The sequence below is a fragment of the Vigna unguiculata genome, chromosome 5 (assembly GCF_037176805.1).
Source record: "Vigna unguiculata cultivar grain cowpea cultivar isolate G323 ecotype 2 chromosome 5, ASM3717680v1, whole genome shotgun sequence".
NCBI classification, from domain to species: domain Eukaryota; kingdom Viridiplantae; phylum Streptophyta; class Magnoliopsida; order Fabales; family Fabaceae; genus Vigna; species Vigna unguiculata.
The window spans coordinates 51784845-51803828 of NC_140796.1; the positions used below are offsets into that span (position 1 = coordinate 51784845).

Consider the following 18984-nt stretch of genomic DNA (forward strand, 5'->3'; position numbering starts at 1 on the left):
GGATTAATTTAATTATTTATCTTTAAAAATGTGTAAATTTAATCTTTTTAATAATATTTTGTTAAGTTTATTTGAAATTTCAAGCACGTTTTATTCTATTAAAATTATTTTTCCAAATACATTATACACAGCTAAGTTAACACAAAATTCAAAACCAAAGGCATCATGAAAATCTCTGGAGAGAAAAATCAATCAGAAAGCAGAGTTACCTTGCAGTAATAATAGAAGTCTTTCTGATTATGTGGTTTGGGTTCTATGACCCATGTCTTTATCTTTCACGGGTCATTTAGTTGAAAAATAACCTTAATTCAATTATTTATGAATAAAAAAGAGTAATTCATTTTATATTTAAATGAGAGAGATAAAAAGGTAAACAGAGGGAGATAAAAGATGTCGTTTTATTTCATATATAGGTGGGGAATGGATAAGACGATGAGGGTGCAAATAGTGAAGAAGCAGATGATGTAAATAGTGAATAAGATGATGGTACTAGGAGCATGATGTTCATAGAGGAGCATAGAAATGATTGTAATAAATGGAAGCACCAGGAGCATTTTTCTTGTGCAGAATGTCCATGACACGGAGGAAGAAGACGAAGGGTTCGGCGTTCTCTGGGCTGAACCCAGCCAAGAGCTTCCTTATGGGATAAATCTGGGTGAGTTCATCGTACCTCTGCAACAGCGCAGTAGGGTCCTCAATAGGATGAAGCTGCTTCGGGAACTGGCAATCCACATAATCAAACAAGAACGGCACGGAAGTGTACAAAGGAGGGTAGAACTCCTTGTTGAGGCTAAAGGTGGGGGAAATGGAAGCTACGGTGATTACCCCATTGTCCTGCAGGTTCTTTATCAGACCTCTCACGCAATGGATAAAGTCATCGGCTGAGGCATCGATTGTCTCGTACTGCACGTCGATGCCGTCCACTTGGAGGTTCACCTCCTGGATGAGGCGCGTGAGTGAGTCGGTGGCGTTGACGATCCATGCATCTCTGTCGAGGATTTTGAAGGGGTTGTCGCGGTTTATGAAGGGGTTGCCGCGGTTGCCGCGGTTGCCGATGCAGATGAACACTTTCACCTCCACGCCCATGCTTCCGGCCTTCTCCCTGAACCGCTTGATGGCTTCTGGTGTCACCTTCGCAAGGTCCCAGCCGGGGCGGAAGATGCCGTTGGTGGGTTGGCCGAATTCGTCGGAATCGGTGGCGAAGGTGAGTGCGATCTGATACTCCTTCAGGAACTTGTTCGAGAAGTCCACATGCTCGAACGAGTTGTCGAAGGTGTATTGACGGAAAATGTACAACATTGTGTGAAGGAAGGAAAGAGTTTAAGGTTGCAACTTCTTGTGTTTTGGTGTGGAAGATTGCATACCCAAGATACTCCTTATATACTGGTGCAGTGCAGGGTTTCATTCTTCATTTTCATAATGTTATTCATTTTTCACGTGTCCTTCATCTTCCAAATATTAAAATTATAAGAATGAAATTATTATTATTATTATTATTATTATTATTATTGTAGAATTAAAAATATATATGAGTAGATATAGTGAGTATTTGAATTGAGGCAGGAGAAAAGGAAGAAGTTAAGGACAAAGTTAGGGTTAGTGTGATGCTACGATTTCAATAATTCTGGCTAAGAAACAAAATAAGTTCCTCTTCATTGACTACTTTTGGATGTGTGGTCCTGGATTTCCGAAAATGGATACTATGTAAAAATATCTATATGTCAAAATATTTTTTACATTTCTGACCAAAATATTATTTAATATTTTTCATTTTTCATTTTAAAACTTTAGTTTAGTTTTTTTTTTTTTCATGATTCAATTTGAGAGAGAAAGTTAGATTGTAGTTGGTGATGAGTGTTAATTAGCATAGATTGTAGAAGATGCAGGCCTCCACATCATTTTGTTCGCATTAGGATATTATGTTTTTCTGGTTAAGAGTTTGCAATATGAACACAACTAGAGTTATTTGCATAATTTCTTTCACACAATTATTCTTTTTTTTTTTTTCTTGTAGTCAATGACAATTTGTGAAAGGAATGAACATATTAATTAGGTTTATGTTTACATTCAAATATTGTATCAGACTTAGGGAGAACAAAGAGAGAGAGAGGGAGAGTGTTGAGTTTTAGTTTAAAGGAATAAAAGAGATTAACAAGAGGTATATGAACTCAACTCTGAAGAAACTTTTCTTGCTTTTACCTTTTAACTTAAATGTCGATAGAAAAATTATTTTTTAACAATTAAATTTTGATAAATTTATTTTATAAGATGATATTTTTTAAGTGATTTTTTATTTTCTTTATTTTTCTCATTTTTTATATTCCAAAATCACTTAAAAGATGTTACTTCAAATGATAAAAAAAAATTATCAAAATATCATTATCCTTACCTGTATTATTATAAAAGAAACCTGAACTTGATAAAATGATTATATAACTTCTAAAATCTGAGTACTTATAGAAAAAAAAAATTACAAATCACAGCACATAAATGAATCGATCATTTAACCATTAATCTACTAACATAATTAATCATATTCATAACAAAATTTATTTTAATTAATATTTTTAAAATAAAATTATTGAAGAGAGTATTACTAAGAAAAAGAAGGATTTAAATATTTATAATAAAATAAATTTTAAATATCCACAAAATAATGATCATCAATAGGAGATGTTAAAACTCTCCACACAAAAACCTTCACAATATAACTCATGTAATAGGAATCGTCCAAAATTTTACAAATTGGTTGATACAACTCTAAATGTGGAAATTTTAAAACCTCCGTAACAAACTATAAATTATATTTTTTTGTCCCTATTTTCAATTTGCTCCCTCAATTTTTTTTATCTCAATCTGGTCCCTATTTTGGGAAATTTGATGCAATCAAGTCCTTTCCGTTAGTGATGTAGTAACAGTGTTAAATGGGGTGTCACATGTTGGTTTCTGGCTTTTTTGAATTTTTTTATTTATTTTTATTTGTTTATATCTTTTTTGAATTTTCTTTTATTTTTATTTATTTTTTATAAATTTTTAAAAAATTAAAAAATTTGCCATGTGGCAGTGACAATGTCACGTGTCACTATTATGGCAGGTGTCATTTTCTCATTCTCAATTTGATCATTTTAATTTTTGTTTCAATTTAGTCTCAATTTTTGTAAAAATTATGCAATTTCGTCTCCTCCAAATGAAAACAAAAATTAACTTTTATATAAATGTTATACAAACATTTTTATTAAATTGAGAATAGGGGAATGACACATGGCATAATAGTGACACGTGACACTATCAATGCCACATCGCACGATGTCAGCTTGACACGTGGCTAAATTTTTAATTTTTTTTAAAAAATTTAAATAAATAAATAAATAATTCAAAAATATTCAAAAAAATCAAAAAATCCAAGAACTGACACATGTCACTCCATTTAACGTCGTTACTACACCATTAACGGAAAAGACTTGATTGCATTAAATTTTCCAAAATAAGGATCAAATTGAGATAAAAAAAATTGAGGAACCAAATTGATATTTTGCTACGAAAATGGGAACCAAAGGTATAATTTAAACTTTTCTTTTTGTAGTGGAAGGAAATGAAATACGTAAATTAGATTACACATAACAAATAACTAAGCCATAAAACGAAAACAATTAAACAAAATTTTAAATTTGTATGTTGTTTCGGGTGTAGGGATCAAGCACCTACTGTCAACACTCAAGTTACTCTTCAACCTTTACTATCTGTGTTCTCTTCAATTAGCTCGTCGAATCCTTCGTTCAATACAATTTTTCTCCTCCTCCGTTCGGTCAAGCGGGCGATAGGTGTACATGTCTAAAAGGCTCTGATCCTTAAGTTAGTTAAGGCCGATCAGTAGGTAGTAGTAACTGTTGTAATAAATGCGAATTAAAGATCCTCACCAACCTACCTTAGGCCTCTATTTATAGTTTTCGATGTGGGCCTATGATTAGGGTTTCTTAATCATGGCCTAATTGCTTTTTAAATTTCATTATTGACTTGTATTATCTTAATCTATTTCTAACTTACTGGTTCGGTTTTGGCTTGGCCGCCCGACCAAGGGTCGTGCGGCCTAGCGGGTGTCCTTATGGGTGAGGGTCTCCATGGAGATGGAGACAAAGTTCAAATGGAATTGAAAGCAGAGGAAATATTTAACCCGTCTGACCGACGGGTAGCTGATTTAGCATGTCCAAGGTAAGGTGTGTCTGTAACAGGCAGTCTGTGACTGCTTGATCTTAGTCCGCTTAGCCGATGGGCCGAAAAGCCATACAGTACATATGTGTATAAAGAAAATTTACCACTTCACTGTGAAATACATGCATCTGTATTAAATAAAAGATTAGAGGGTTAATTACTGACTTTTGTATGTATACAATATATTTGCTAAAAATTTAAAATAAATTTCAATATCTTTCTTACAATTTTGAAGAAATACAACCCGGATGGGCTCCAGCACGTGTAGTATAGCTTATTTTCAATATTTCCATAACTTTTATTTTTATAATTGTTGTATTTGATAATGTTGATTGAACAATTTTAGTTTAAAATCTACTGTAGCATAAAAATTACCATTTCTTAAAAATAATGAAATTTAGTATTTGATGAAAAAATTAGCATAAAAAAAATTAAAATAAATTTCAATATTTTGTTTATAATTTTGAAGAAATACAACCTGGATGGGGTCCAGCACGTGTAGGATAGCTTAGTTTCAACCAATGTTTCCATAATTGCAGCATTTGATAATGTTTATTAGTCAATTTTATTTTAAAATCTAATGTAGCATAGAAAATGACCATTTCTTCAAACTAATGAAATATAGTATTTGATAAAAATAAAAAATTAGCATAAAAAACATGTTAAAATAAATTTCAATATTTTTCTTATAATTTTGTAGAAATACAACCTGGATGGGTCCAGTAGCAGTGTAGGATAGCTTAGTTTCAATCAGTATTTCAATAAGTGCAGTATTTGATATTTGATTGAACAATTTTATTTTAAAATCTACTGTAGCATAAAAAATTACCATTCAGATTATATCTATTAAATCTTACAATCATATTCTTGTTTTCAGTAAATCAAATTCGATTATATAGTTTTAAAAAGTACAAAGAAATAATATATTTATAGTTATTCAACTTTAATAAATATCAACGCAGCACTTACGTAATGTATAATTATAATTCAAAACATGAATTAATAAAAGTTAAATCATATATAAATTATTCATACTACAAAAAATAATGTAACTTGTACTTATATAATTTGTTCTCTATTATATGAGTTTTTTTTTTTTTTTTGTCTTTACACTTGCGTAGGTAGCAAAATATCTTTTTCAGGAAAAACCCATAATACGTAAATAAATTTCCTTAGTTTGAACTTATGCCGAATGAAAATGGAGTGTAATTTATATATTATCAATGCATATAGTTTTTACACAAACGTTTATTTAATTATTTTGCAATGAAAATAGACGCGATAATAAACAGGTGGAAAAATATTCAAAATGCAATAAAAATACACTAATATTCGTAAAATTAACATTTAAATATAAAACATTTTAGATTTCAATGCAATAAAAATATTAAATATTTTAGATTTAAATATCAATTTTACAAATATTAATATATATTTTTAAAATTTTAATAATTATACTTTAGTAATATTTAAATAATTATATTCTATTTAACAATTGAATTTAAAAATTATATTCAATTTATAATTAAATATAATAATTTATAATTGAATTTCAAAAATAACTAATAATAATGTCAATTTAAAAAATTAAATTGTTTCATTTAAAAAAAATTGGATTAAATTAAACAAAAATAACGAATATAGAAACTGAATTGAACAAAAATAACGAATATCAGGGCTACATTAAACAAAAAGAAATAATACAACCACACAAATTGACACCTGACACAATTGTAACCTGACACGTGAACAATTTTTTTGAAATTAAAAAAAAATATTTTTTTTAAAATAATTAAAATAATTAAAAAAATTTCAAAAATCAAAAAAACCATGAACTGATATGTACTGTTCAAAAACGTTGATTATTTAAACACCGTTAATTCAAATACCTAATTGAACACAAAATGAAAATGGGAACCAAATTGAATAAAAACAACAAACATCGGAACTAAATGTATATTTGAACCTTATTTTAAAAATAATCATGTTATTTTTTGTGAAATATAGATGGTAAAATTACGGTAACATGAATATTATTTAATAATATAAACATGAAATTAATAATGTAAAATAATGACATAACTCCTAATAATAATAAAACAAATAGTATAGAGAGATTAATAATAAATAATAATACAAATAATATTAATAATAAAATTATAATAGTATTACCAATAATAAAATTATAAATATGCTTTAATACGAATAATATTAATAATACAAAGAATAATATATTAATAATTAGGTGTAGTAAAACAATATTGTTATACCATTGAACTTTTGAGTTATATTATATTTAAATGAAATGTCTATACATAAATAATTATTAAAATAAAATGTAGTTAGTGTGACAATTCTAAATTCTGTGAGAAACAAAAAATGCAAAAGGAAATTGATGTTAAAATTTATTTATCAGAAATATCGAAGTATAAATATGAAAGTTAAGCCAAACACTTAAAATGAATTGGTTATATGAAATTAAAAAAAAGTTAAATTTAAAATATTATAAACAAAAATAATATATATATATATATATATATATATTATTTTTTTGGTTTATTTTTATTTTAAAAAGAAATATTATTGTTATTTATTTATATGAAAATTATTTAAATGATTATTATTATTGGTTTAATTATGTATAATCATAAATGCAATATTTAAATATAGATTATATTGGAAAATAATTAGTTATAAATTTATTTTAGTTAAATTAATTAATACAAATACTAATAATAATAAAATTAAATAATCTCTATTGACACAATTAATTAATGATACATAATAAAATAAAATGATTATATTATTGAAATTTATAATTAAATATTGTACTCATATAATTTATTAAAATGGAATGTATATTTATATGTCATTATTAGATTTAAACTCAAACATATGTGCAATATAATCTCGTAAGCACTCATCAGTCAATTGTTTTTATGTTTTTTGAAATTTTATTGTCATTCCATTATAAACTATAAAAATAGATTTTTTTTTAATTTGATGTATTAATTTATTATAACTATATATAGTTGTATAAGATAGTAATTTTAGTTTGTTTCGGTAACAGAGTATTATGTATTATTATTCTTGATTAATTTGCTTAATTACTAATAAATAAATTCAAAGTTCATCACATTAGAATCAAATTATAATTTTGTTTGTGATTTTTTTATCGTATAATTTGGTCATTAACTTTTCTTTATTAAGGCTAGTGGTTTATTATATTAAATTAATTTATTAAATCATATTGATCCCTTTTAATATTACTTGTATAAAAATTATTTGGTGATAATATAAATAAATCCAAATCCAAAGAGGAATGAATACACCTAGACATGTCAAAGTGAACTACGGGTTGCTCACTATGAGTCGGGTTGAAAATGAGTGAATCCAACCCGACTCACTTTATAATGAGTCAGAAATTTTGTAACCCGGTTCAATCCATCACGGGTTGGTGGGTTAAGTGGGTTTAACCCAAATAAAAAAATTATTTATATATTTATTTTTAAGTATTTAAATTTTTTAAGCAACTGAATCATTGTTTTCATCATGCTCACCACCAATATATGATGAATTGTTTTCAAGAAAGTGTTTCTATAGTCCAAGAAAACATGACTAATATTACACATTTTCTGTCATGCTATTCAAGAAAATATAAATAAATAAAACTTCACATTTTTGTCATGCTAATTTTAAAAAAATTGTTTATAAGTCAATTGCTTGAGTAATTTACTATAAAGATTATAATTAAATATTAAAGTAAGTATCAATGTGTATAACTTGATAATCAAATTAATTAAACAGTCAAACTATTCAAATATTATTGAGCAACATTCTAGTATTTAAAAATAAGAAATTGTGAACATATATAATTAGTAGTGGTAAATAATTATTAGAAAAAAAAAACTGTAAACAAATGTTGGTGGGTTAAGTGGGTCAACCCACCCTCAAACCGACTCGAACCCGTTTAACTCGTGGGTTAAGTGAGCCGGGTTGAATTCAACCCACTTTAAAAAGAATTGATTCTTTTTCAAACCAACCTGGCTCGAACCCGTGATAAACTGAATTAGCTCACGGATTGAAACACATTTTGACATCTCTAGATACACTACAATCATCTGTGTAACAGTTCCAACAAGACTCTTGTTCTGCCTCTATTTGTCTTTTCAGGTAATGTCTTATGACAGAGAAGTATAGGGCAATTACGCAAAGTTGGATTATTTGAAGCCTTACCCTAGAAAATCAAACTTCATTAATTTAAACCTTTAAATGCGGTCTCCCAATTAGTAAATGCAATCATATTGGCTCTAATTTATAAAATTTATATATCTAAATTAGACTTTTATATATATTCATATTGCCTCATACTTGCCCTCATTATTTAAAGTGTGTATCATGTATAAACCTCTGCATTAATCTTAAAAATCAGTACAACCAACACAAGTGCTACTAACAGAATCAGAAACACACTCTTTTTTGAGTTGATGTAACAGGATGGATATCTATTGGTTCATTGGATGGATTCCTATACTCATTTTCTCCAAATGGGGTTCTCAAGAAATTCTCAAGAATGAATACAGAGAACTCTATGATTCAAGTTGGACTTTTTCTTGATTGCTCTGGATTTGCAGTGTACAGTTCACATATAGAGATGGAAGGAAAAGTTAGCCACACAATTGGTGAATACACTCTTGACTGTTCTTGTCCTTGATGCCTCAAGTAAGAGTACTCTCTTATATAATATTTTTTTCTTTGAAAGGGTTGAATAATGAAATAATCATGACAAATTTGTTAATGTTGTTGATGAGATTGGATAAGGATACTAAATAACTTTTTCCATCTCATTAAGGTTGCTCCTATCAAATCAACAAACGAGGAATTGAACACTTTCTGCATAATGTTGATCATAGTACAAATTGGATAGCTAAAATTTCCATGGAGTATTTACTTTAGGGAATTTTATTTTCGATATGAAGTAACTTGTTTGAATGAACTACTAATGGATTGATCCTAATGTTCACAGCAGAGATTGGTACAGATCTTCCTTATCTGTTCTTGATCTACCTTCACATAAATATCCAATTTTCTTGATGAGTAAATGGTCAATTTAATAATCACTTTATTCTTTAGATTCAACAAAATACAAAAAAAGTCTTAAAACATGTTAATATTATCATTTAAATCACATTGATTCATATAACTTTGGATTAAAGTGAGTAAAAGAGTGCATTTTCTCTATTTCAGAGCACTAAAAGTAATAATAAATCACAATTTCAGAAACTAAATTGTTCATGTACATTTTTATCCATTGTAATGCCTGTGAATCTTCCATACAATTGTTACATCATATTATCACTCATTTAAATGACATCTATTATTGATGACAATAATGTTAGGTAGTTTTTTCTTTTTGAATGTAAGTATTCGTGGCTGTATCATTTGAGTGCCACACAATTCTTTTTCTAAAGTAAATGTTGGAGTGCTAGTAACAAACCACAACATTGATTTTCATAAAAAAAAGAAAATCAACTTCTTTTCTCAATGTTCATTAAAAGAAAAAAAAAACAGTATGCATACAAAGCTGAAAATTATTGTTGTTTTCTCTTTCTGTATGAATGTGAAAAACTGAGGTGATGAGTGTGTATTGTTGTTCTCATTCGTTTAATTCTGGGTATTTAATTGAATTTATATGTTTAAAGAGTGATTTAATTAACAATTCTGATAATTAGACTATTTGAACTTTATGCTAAAAATGTCTTAAAAAGTAATTTTTAGCTGTGTAAATTATTTTTAAATATTTTAACGTTTGTTGATGCAACTGAAGTTAAGATTAAGTTTATTTAAAGGTGGAAAAATAAATTGATTGAAATTACAAAACACTTTTAAATAAGGTTAAAATGAGGAAGTTATGGAAAAATCACTTTTTGCACCCAGTACATTACTTATACACTCATCTCTTTCTAAATGGGTCTCACCAAAAACCTATTATGCACCCCCAAATATGTCTATTTACACCCCCTCCTACCTCTTAATCCTCAATTTTCAAATCAAACCAACCATAAACTAACACGTGTCATTAATCTTTGTAAACACGTATGCACCAATTAGACAACGTCATCATCTCTTCCATCTCTCACATCTCTCACATGAAACCCTAACCTAATTTTCTCCTCTCCTTCCATCACCATGGCAGCCGCCACCCTTGCCGGCAGCAAATTTTCCGACCACTGCGAGCCACCAGCACCTCCAGCAGTTCGAACCACGCACCTGCAACCTGCAAGCTTCCATCATCTTCAACCAACGTCCCTGCACCTGTTCGCAACACCATCTCCATTCACAGTCTCATCTGCGCCGCACCACTGTTCGAGCCTCCTTCCACTCCTACGCGAGCCGGCAGCCACCGCACCACCGCGCCACCATCAGCGAGATCTGCACCACGAACTACAACGCACCATCTTTTTCTCGCCGGAAACCACCGTGAGCAGAACCTCCATGCCTGCGCCATTCACGAACGCAACTGCAGTGCAGTAGCCATGACAGCAACTTCACGAACCAGCAGCGGCGCGGCCATCCTCCAGCAGTGTTCACCCTTCATTCATCCACCTGCACCTTCGAGTCAGAGAGCGCGAGCCAGAGGGGAGGAGACGCGCACCAACCAGCCTCTCCGTTTCGCATCTGCACATCACAGCAACATCACGCATCCAATCACCATTGCAGACGCGAGACCAGCGCATCCACCATCACCTCCAACTTCGCCGGAAAACTGAACCACCAAGCTGCCAGCGAAATTGCGCCACCACCGTCAGCTCTGGATCTCGCCGGTAGCCGCCATGCTTGACGAGCCACCACTGCATCTGCACCATGCGAGAACCACCAGATCGGACCTGCAACCTCCACAGATGCAGAAAACGTGTAACTCGCACCTGCTGTAGCTCAACCCCTAAACCACACCCTGCATCTTTGCCTTGTCGGAAGTACAGTCCAAGTCCAATTCCTATATATAAAGAGGAGTATATAAAGAAACCAAGGGAAAAGTAAAAAAAAAAAAAAAAGCTCGGAAACTTTTAAGGGGTCTAATTTCGTTTCATTTCTCTCTCTCCATCCTTCTATTTTTATTTTGTATTCATGAAGTTTTAATTCATCTATGTCTTTTATTTTTGAATAATATAAAAAGTAATGATTTTAAATCTATATACATGTTGATAATATGAGATCAAGGGTTTTTAAATCTAATTGAGATTGAGACTTTACTTTGATTAACCGTATTTACTCTAACTAAAATTAATTGAGACTTTACTTTGATTAATTAAGCTCTTTATTTTGTGAAGAGATAAAAGAATAGACATAATTAGACACAGTGAAATTTGATTGAGACTGTGGTTACAAGTGGATAATCTAAAAGTTCTTCTCACTTTTAATTGAGATTGTACTTTGGTTAAAAGTGAGAACGCCAGCAAATTAATTGAGACTTTACATTGATTAATTTGTAAATCTACAACAATAATTAATTGAGCAATAATATTTAGATAACCGATGATGAATCTATTTTGAAAAAACAATAGAATCAATCTATTTTCTTTACTATTTTTCTATCTTATTTTATCTTTTTATCCTTATCCCTCATATTTTTATAATTTTATTTGACTAACTCTTATATAGTTTTATAAGAACTAATTTGTTAAAAATCAATTCCGTGTTCGTTGGGAGACGACTTTAGGTTAGTTTACCCTTACTATTTTGTTGACTATTTTCTTAACAATATTACAGTTGTTATAGATAAGTAGTATTAATTTGATCGCGTCAACGACAACGTTATCAGTTGCCCTAGTTGAGCTTTGGAAAAATCAAACATGAATCCTCAAATGCTGATTTAATGTAAAACATGAGCTTTTCTAATATATCTGGAATACAACACATCAAGGAAATTTAATAGAACAAACAATCAGACGACAATAAACCCAACAAAAAAATAAAGTCACAAAATAACTATAAAGTATAATAATGTACTAATTTATGATATGTATAACTTCTCCAAAAAAAACCCTAAAGAAGTAAAAAACAAAAACAAATTTTCATGAAATCCATGTTATTGATCCAGATAAAACTTGGGTGAGCTTTGAAACAACTTTTTAAACTCATTGGTTGTTCTAGATACATACTCCTCCAATAATCTCTCCTCGACTGCCCTTATTTGCTTCTCCTTGTACAACATACTTCCCCGTGTTAGAAATTAAAAACCAAATAAGAAGAAAAAACAAATGAGAAGGCAGGAAAGCCATGTTGACATTCTTTATACCTTGCCAAATTACAATTGTTTTCATTCCTTATAAATCATTGTCAAGCAACTGTCCATATTTTCATTGGATTCCAATTTTTTCCCTTGAGGATATTAGGTTGTCTTCTAAGTCTACCCTTATTATGGCGCAACTTTCAAAATCGTTAATATATTTATCTGAGTGGATAAAACAAACATATTATAGATACAATAGGTCTTGTGCAAAGCATTTCCGATTGTAAAATATACAAATAATTATAGTTAACAGAACACCTATAAGTTGCAACTTACATTATAACCAACAGGCATAAAAATTCTTGGAAAGAACATAGAACACAATAACATATCTTATCTAAAGCTTTATATATTTAAATTACCTTTAATATTCTTGCCTTTAATCTCTCGTCGGCTTTATAGTTTGCTTCGATATTCTCAATTTGGTTTCATATCTTTACTATTTAATACCTTTGATGAAGGAGACCTGCAGAGACTAAAGAGAAACCGAACTCGATTAAAATAAAAGTAGAAAAGGTGTATTAGAGAAATAAATAGTACGAAAAGAACATATTTCTTTCTCAAAATAAAAATCACAAATTTTTCAATCAGAAACCTAGGATTTTCTTCTCTTCCCCTTCGGATCACTGCTACCATAGAACCAAGGTCTCTCCACCAGCCACCAACCGCAACGTCGAAGCCATCAACAGCGACTGATGTCGTTGCCACCACCATCGCTCACGACGGGAACCATCACCGCTCGTTGTCATCGTTTTCCTTTCCGTTGAAACAGCAAACCCGTTTCGCGACTAATTAAAAATGATTTCTGCCACAGGATAATGAAAAATAAGCACAAAAAGAAAACTTTGACACCCAAGAAGAAAAAAAAATCCAAACTTACAATAAAGAAAAAATAAATAAAGAACACCACTAAAACGAACAAACATTCATAAAAGAAAAGCATACCTAACCTTCAACCGGAAGGGTTTTTTCTACTCTTCAAATTGCTCTTTGATGGAAAAATGAAAAATGCAAATTCTTGACTTCGAGGAGAATAAGAATGCTAATTTTCTCTCACCAACGTCAATCAGGCATTAAATGTAAAATGAGCGGAAGAAAGACCAAAAACCCTCAATTTAATACATGTCAATCAATTGGTAAGGTCTATATAGTAATTTCATTAAACTAACATTTTCTTATTAATTTTTTGGATAAATTGTATCATCTAATACAAAAAAATATTTAAATATTAAACGGGTATTAATAGTTAATAAGTAATAAAATTGATGATTTTATGATCCATCTTTATTGATATTATCTTTTTTTATCAATGTTTGTCATGTTTTTATTTAAGTCTTCTTAATTTATATATTGGTTTTATTTAATATTAATTAATATTTTAATTATTTAGACTAACATCCATGTGAGAGTTATTTATATTTTTTTATTGATGCAGGTTAAAAAATACATCACTGATAAAAATAACTCTAGGTGACTTTGATTGCAAGTTTTTTATCAACGTGGAAAAAAATCCTAATAAATTATTGATAAAAAATAATATTAATAACATTAATGTCTTTAATAAAATCAATTACAATAGACATCGAAAAAAAAAAACAATCACGACATATGTCGATATAATAAGAAATTTAGTTCACACCTAAAAAAAACTAATATCATCCATATCAGCTGAAAAAACTTTATCTAATGAAAAGTGAGAATATCATCGATTTACCAAAAAAATTCTAACAATGTAAATAAAATATAACTTTTATTAACATGTATAAAAAATATATATTATTTGACATCACCGAAAACAATGTTCCAAACTTTGATTGTTAATTAATAGAATCTTGACCTATAAAATAAATAACTCTTATCGAAACTGGTTGAAACTATGATTAATATCAACCGAAAATATTTTAATTTTAACCAACTGTAAGCCATTTTTTCTGCTTTAAAAAGATTTGACTTATCATTTTCAAAGGCCAAAGACGGTCCACTTAGTACTTCAGAATTTCTATCTAGTTTCTAACACTCATTTTGTTTATTTTCTAAAAAAATTTCTCTTCCTCCTAACAGTGTTGAAATAGAGAGCTATTTTAGGGCATAATTTCCTTTTCCCTTTGAGCTAGTTGAGCTCATTTTTTTCCACTTAAGTTAAACCTCAACTCTTTTTTTACTCCTTTCTAACTTTGTTGCCTCGGTTCTGTTTAGAGTTCATCTTCGTTATCATGTTTTCGTTCTTGTGTTAATATTTACAACTCACTAATATGTTCTCGGAGTTGTGCTGCTCATCTGTTAGGTGCCTGTTTTTGTTTACTAGCATTTGTCCAGGTAAGGAAAGTTAGAGTTTTCACGTTTTTGAAGTATGTTGTTTGGTTTTGCTTCTATTTCATGCTTAAAATTCCTGGTTGATGTTTGTGCTTGTATGAGACTGAACTGGATGTTGCTTTGGACTATTTTTTTGCTTTGCATGCATGAGCAGGGAAGAACTATGTGGTTTTTGCCCAAACAAACAACTTTTGTCTAGACGAAAATAGCAGAAGTTCGCCCCTAGTTTCTACTCGAACTCTTGCTCAGGCGACGAGCTTCCGTTTTGAGCGACAAGTCATCTCGCTCAAGTGAGAAGGTTTTGCCTAAACGAGAACCCGTAGAAACCTGCAGTGTTCACTGTTCGAGCCCTCGCCTAGGCAAGATGGGCTCGCTTGAGCGAGAGATTCTCTTTCGCCCGAGTGAGTACCTCTAGCTTGGGTGGGACTCAGACTTGTGAAGAAAACACTATACTGGCTGAAATTGTTCCTTGATTGTTTATTTACCTCTCAAGCTCAAAGTATGTGATCATGCATGTTGTGTATGCTTTAATGGAACCGAAATTTTACTATATTTGGTGTGAAATGATAAATGGATTGGTTGGTTAGTTGGTCTTGGACATGAGAATGAAATGTGTTGAGATATCATGTGAATCTTGTGTGAGGAATATGGTTGTGGTATGAGATAGGCGTAATTCCATGGGCCTTTTGGGGAGATCTCATGGTGGTCTTGTAGTGTATATAATTAGATAAGGATTCAAGTAAGGTTGGATCCTGAAGCTCTAAAGAATCAGTTAGTCTCACGTAGAGCAGACTGATTCAAGTGGTGAGAGTAGCAAGAGGTCCTAATCTTTGGCAGGATAATGGCCCTAGATGATTGAAGGCTAATCTTGTGCGTGGTAGGATGAAACCCATTCGCAATGGTTCTGCATAGCAGTAGAGACCACCACAAGTGCAAACATCCAGTGAATTCGATCTTATTATATGTATCTGAATAATTAAGTCATAGAGTCATGTTTGGCTATTATCACATGATTGAATGCCTACTGTTTTGCATGCTTATAATCTGTTTTAATGATGTGTTTGCTATAACATGTTCAAAATTTCTTATTACTCTAACTTACCCTTTTTGCATGTGTTTGTCTTCTTATATGATTTTTACTTTTGCAATGATTACCAATTTATTGGTGTGAGCAAATATGGAAACCCCTAGTAGTCATCAGAATGATGAGAATGCTACAGTTTAGTTGGTCAAGAGTTAGTGTTTGGCTTGCTATTGAGCTCTTTTTGAAGAACAATTGTAATTCAATGCTCTATGAGCAAGCCTTCTGGCCAACTGTTAACTTTTGTGTTATGTTTTTGACATTGTGTTGTGCCTTAACTTTTCCTTCCAGTATATCGAGATAACTCTAATGGTTAGTATCTATATATCTCATGTCGTGTGCTCTTTTATATTATATTTATGTGATGTTTTATTTAATAGATTTATTCTATTTAAAAGATACGTCACACCAACTCTAATGGAAAACCAACAATTAAGTGATGGACACCAGACTAAAATTAAGTTGAAAAATTAAAAATATAAAATTCTATGTTTTTAAATTTTAAATAATATATGATTTTAAGTAATTTAATATCTCTTGTAAAATTCTAATTTCTTATCGAAAGTACTTACGAAACATTTATAATTCTCTTTAAAAACAAATGATTCTCTTAAAATTATCTTTTCAAACACATTACACACTGTGAAGTTAACACATAATACAAAACCAAATGCATCATGAAAATCTCTGAAGAGAAAAAACAATCAGAAAGCAGAGTTACCTTGCAGTAATAATAGATGTGTTTCTAATTATGTGGTTTGGGTTCTATTTGAACTTCTCTTTCACGGATCAACATCGGGTCATTTAGTTGAAAAATAACCTTAATTCAATTATTTATGGATAAAAATGAGTAACTCATTTTATATTTAAATGAGAGAGAAAAAAAAAGGTAAAGAGAGGGACATAAAAGATGTCGTTTTATTTCATATATAGGTGGGGAATGGATAAGATGATGGTGTAAATAGTGAGAAGACGATGAGGGTGCAAATAGTGAAGAAGCAGATGGTGTAAATAGTGAATAAGATGATGTTCATTGAGGAGCAGAGAAATTATGGTAATAAATGGAAGCACCAGGAGCATTTTTCTGCTGGAGAATGTCCATGGCACCGAGGAAGAAGACGATGGGTGAAACAGTGGCCCAGTCGGCGTTTTCTGCGCTGTACCCAGCCAAGAGCTTCCTTATGGGATAAATCTGGGTGAGTTCATCGTACCTCTGCGCCAGCGCAGTAGGGTCTGGAACACGATCAAGCTCCGTCTGGAACTGGTAATCCACATAATCAAACAAGGACGGCACGGAAGTGTACAAAGTAGAGTAGAAGTCGGTGTTGAGGCTAAAGGTGGGGGAAATGGAAGCTACGGTGATTACCCCATTGTCCTTCAGGTTCTTTATCAGACCTCTCACGCAATAGATAAAGTCATCGGGTGAGGCATCGATTGTCTCGTACAGCACGTCGATGCCGTCCACTTGGAGGTTCACCTCCTGGATGAGGCGCGTGAGTGAGTCGGTGGCGTTGACGATCCATGCTTCTCTGTCGAGGGATTTGAAGGGGTGACGGTTGCCTCGGTTGCCGATGGAGATGAACACTTTCACCTCGACGTCCATGCTCCCGGCCTTCTCCTTGAACCGCTTGATGGCTTCTGGTGTCACCTGCGCAAGGTTCCAGACGGGGCGGAAGATGCCGTTGGTGGGTTGGTCGAGTTCGTCGTAATCGGTGGCGAAGGTGAGTGCGATCTGATACTCCTTCAGGACCGTGTTCGAGAAGTACACTTGCTCGAACGAGTTGTCGAAGGTGTATTGACGGAAAATGGACAACATTGTGTGAAGGAAGGAAAGACTTTAAGGTTGCAGCTTCTTTGTGTTTTGGTGTGGAAGATTGCATACCCAAGATACTCCTTATATACTCCTCCGGTGCAATGCAACGTTTCATTCTACACTTTCATGAATCATAATGTTATTCATTTTTCACGTGTCCTTAATCTTCCACGGGAGAAAAGGAAGAAGTTAAAGACAAAATAAGTTCCTCTTCATTGACTACTTTGGATGTGTGGTCCTGGATTTCTGAAAATGAATACTATCTAAAAATATCTATATGTCAAATTATTTTCTACATTTCTGACCAAAATTTTATTTAATATTTTTCATTTTTCATTTTAAAACTTTAGTTTAGTTTTTTTTTTTCATGATTCAATTTGAGAGAGAGAAAGTTAGAATACCTAATGTTCACATGTTCACATGTTCACACGAAGGTCTTAAAAATTTTGACAAGTACAACAATTAGATATTTACTTATTTACTTGTGGCTATTAGTAGTACGTACATATATGTGTTCACATTGTGATTTCAAAGGGCTATATCATATCTGTAAAGGGGTAAATTCTGTAACAGAAGTGAAAAAGTGCTGAATATTCACTATGGGTGATGTTTATGATTGTAGTTGTTTAATAGTGTGTGTGATTTGAATGATTTTGCAGTGATGAATGCAAGAAGCTCATCAAGACCATGATCTGAAAGGTGCAGTAACATCGTTAACGTTTAGCCTCAGAAGTTGTAGTTGGTGATGAGTGTTAATTAGCATAGATTGTAGAAGATGCAGGACTCCACATCATTTTGTTGGCATTAGGATATTATGTTTTTCTGGTTAAGAGTTTGCAATATGAACACAACTATGCAGTTATTTACACAATTTCTTTCACACAATTATTCTCTTTTTTTTCTTGTAGTCAATGACAATTCGTGAAAGGAATGAACATATTAATTAGGTTTATTGTATCAAACTTAGCGAGAACAAAGAGAGAGAGAGAGGGAGAGTGTTGGGTTTTAGTTTAAAGGAATAGAAGAGATGAAAAAAGAAAGAAGGTATATGAACTCAATTGTGAAGAAACTTTTCTCCTTTTACCTTTTCACTTAATTGCTAATAGAAAATTATTTTTTAACAATTTAAATTTTGATAACTTCTTTTTAATGGTGACATTTTTTTAGTAATTTTTTATTTTTTCATTTTTTTATTTTTTTATATTTTAAAACCACCTAAAAAATTTTATCTCAAATAATAATAAAAAGTTCTCAAAATTTAATTATTAAAATTTC

General features: G+C 31.2%; 2 protein-coding genes and 1 long non-coding RNA gene across 3 annotated transcripts; all 3 read right to left on the bottom strand.

The window, feature by feature from the left end:
• Positions 1-382: 382 nt before the first annotated feature.
• LOC114184770 (ruBisCO-associated protein-like) lies at positions 383-1361 on the bottom strand. Its single transcript, XM_028072079.2, has one exon. The coding sequence runs from the start codon at positions 1297-1299 to the stop codon at positions 505-507; it is 795 nt and encodes a 264-aa protein (XP_027927880.1). The 5' UTR covers positions 1300-1361; the 3' UTR covers positions 383-504.
• Positions 1362-10075: 8714 nt separating this feature from the next.
• On the bottom strand, positions 10076-13573 carry LOC114184074 (uncharacterized). The gene is made up of 4 exons (XR_003604542.2): positions 13448-13573; positions 13098-13307; positions 12865-12977; positions 10076-11206 (listed from the first exon to the last, which is right to left on the bottom strand). It is a non-coding gene; the product is annotated as an uncharacterized LOC114184074 (long non-coding RNA).
• Positions 13574-16794: 3221 nt separating this feature from the next.
• On the bottom strand, positions 16795-17769 carry LOC114184640 (ruBisCO-associated protein-like). The gene has a single exon (XM_028071956.2). It carries the CDS (start codon positions 17710-17712, stop codon positions 16927-16929), a length of 786 nt encoding a protein of 261 aa, XP_027927757.1. The 5' UTR covers positions 17713-17769; the 3' UTR covers positions 16795-16926.
• Positions 17770-18984: the final 1215 nt, after the last annotated feature.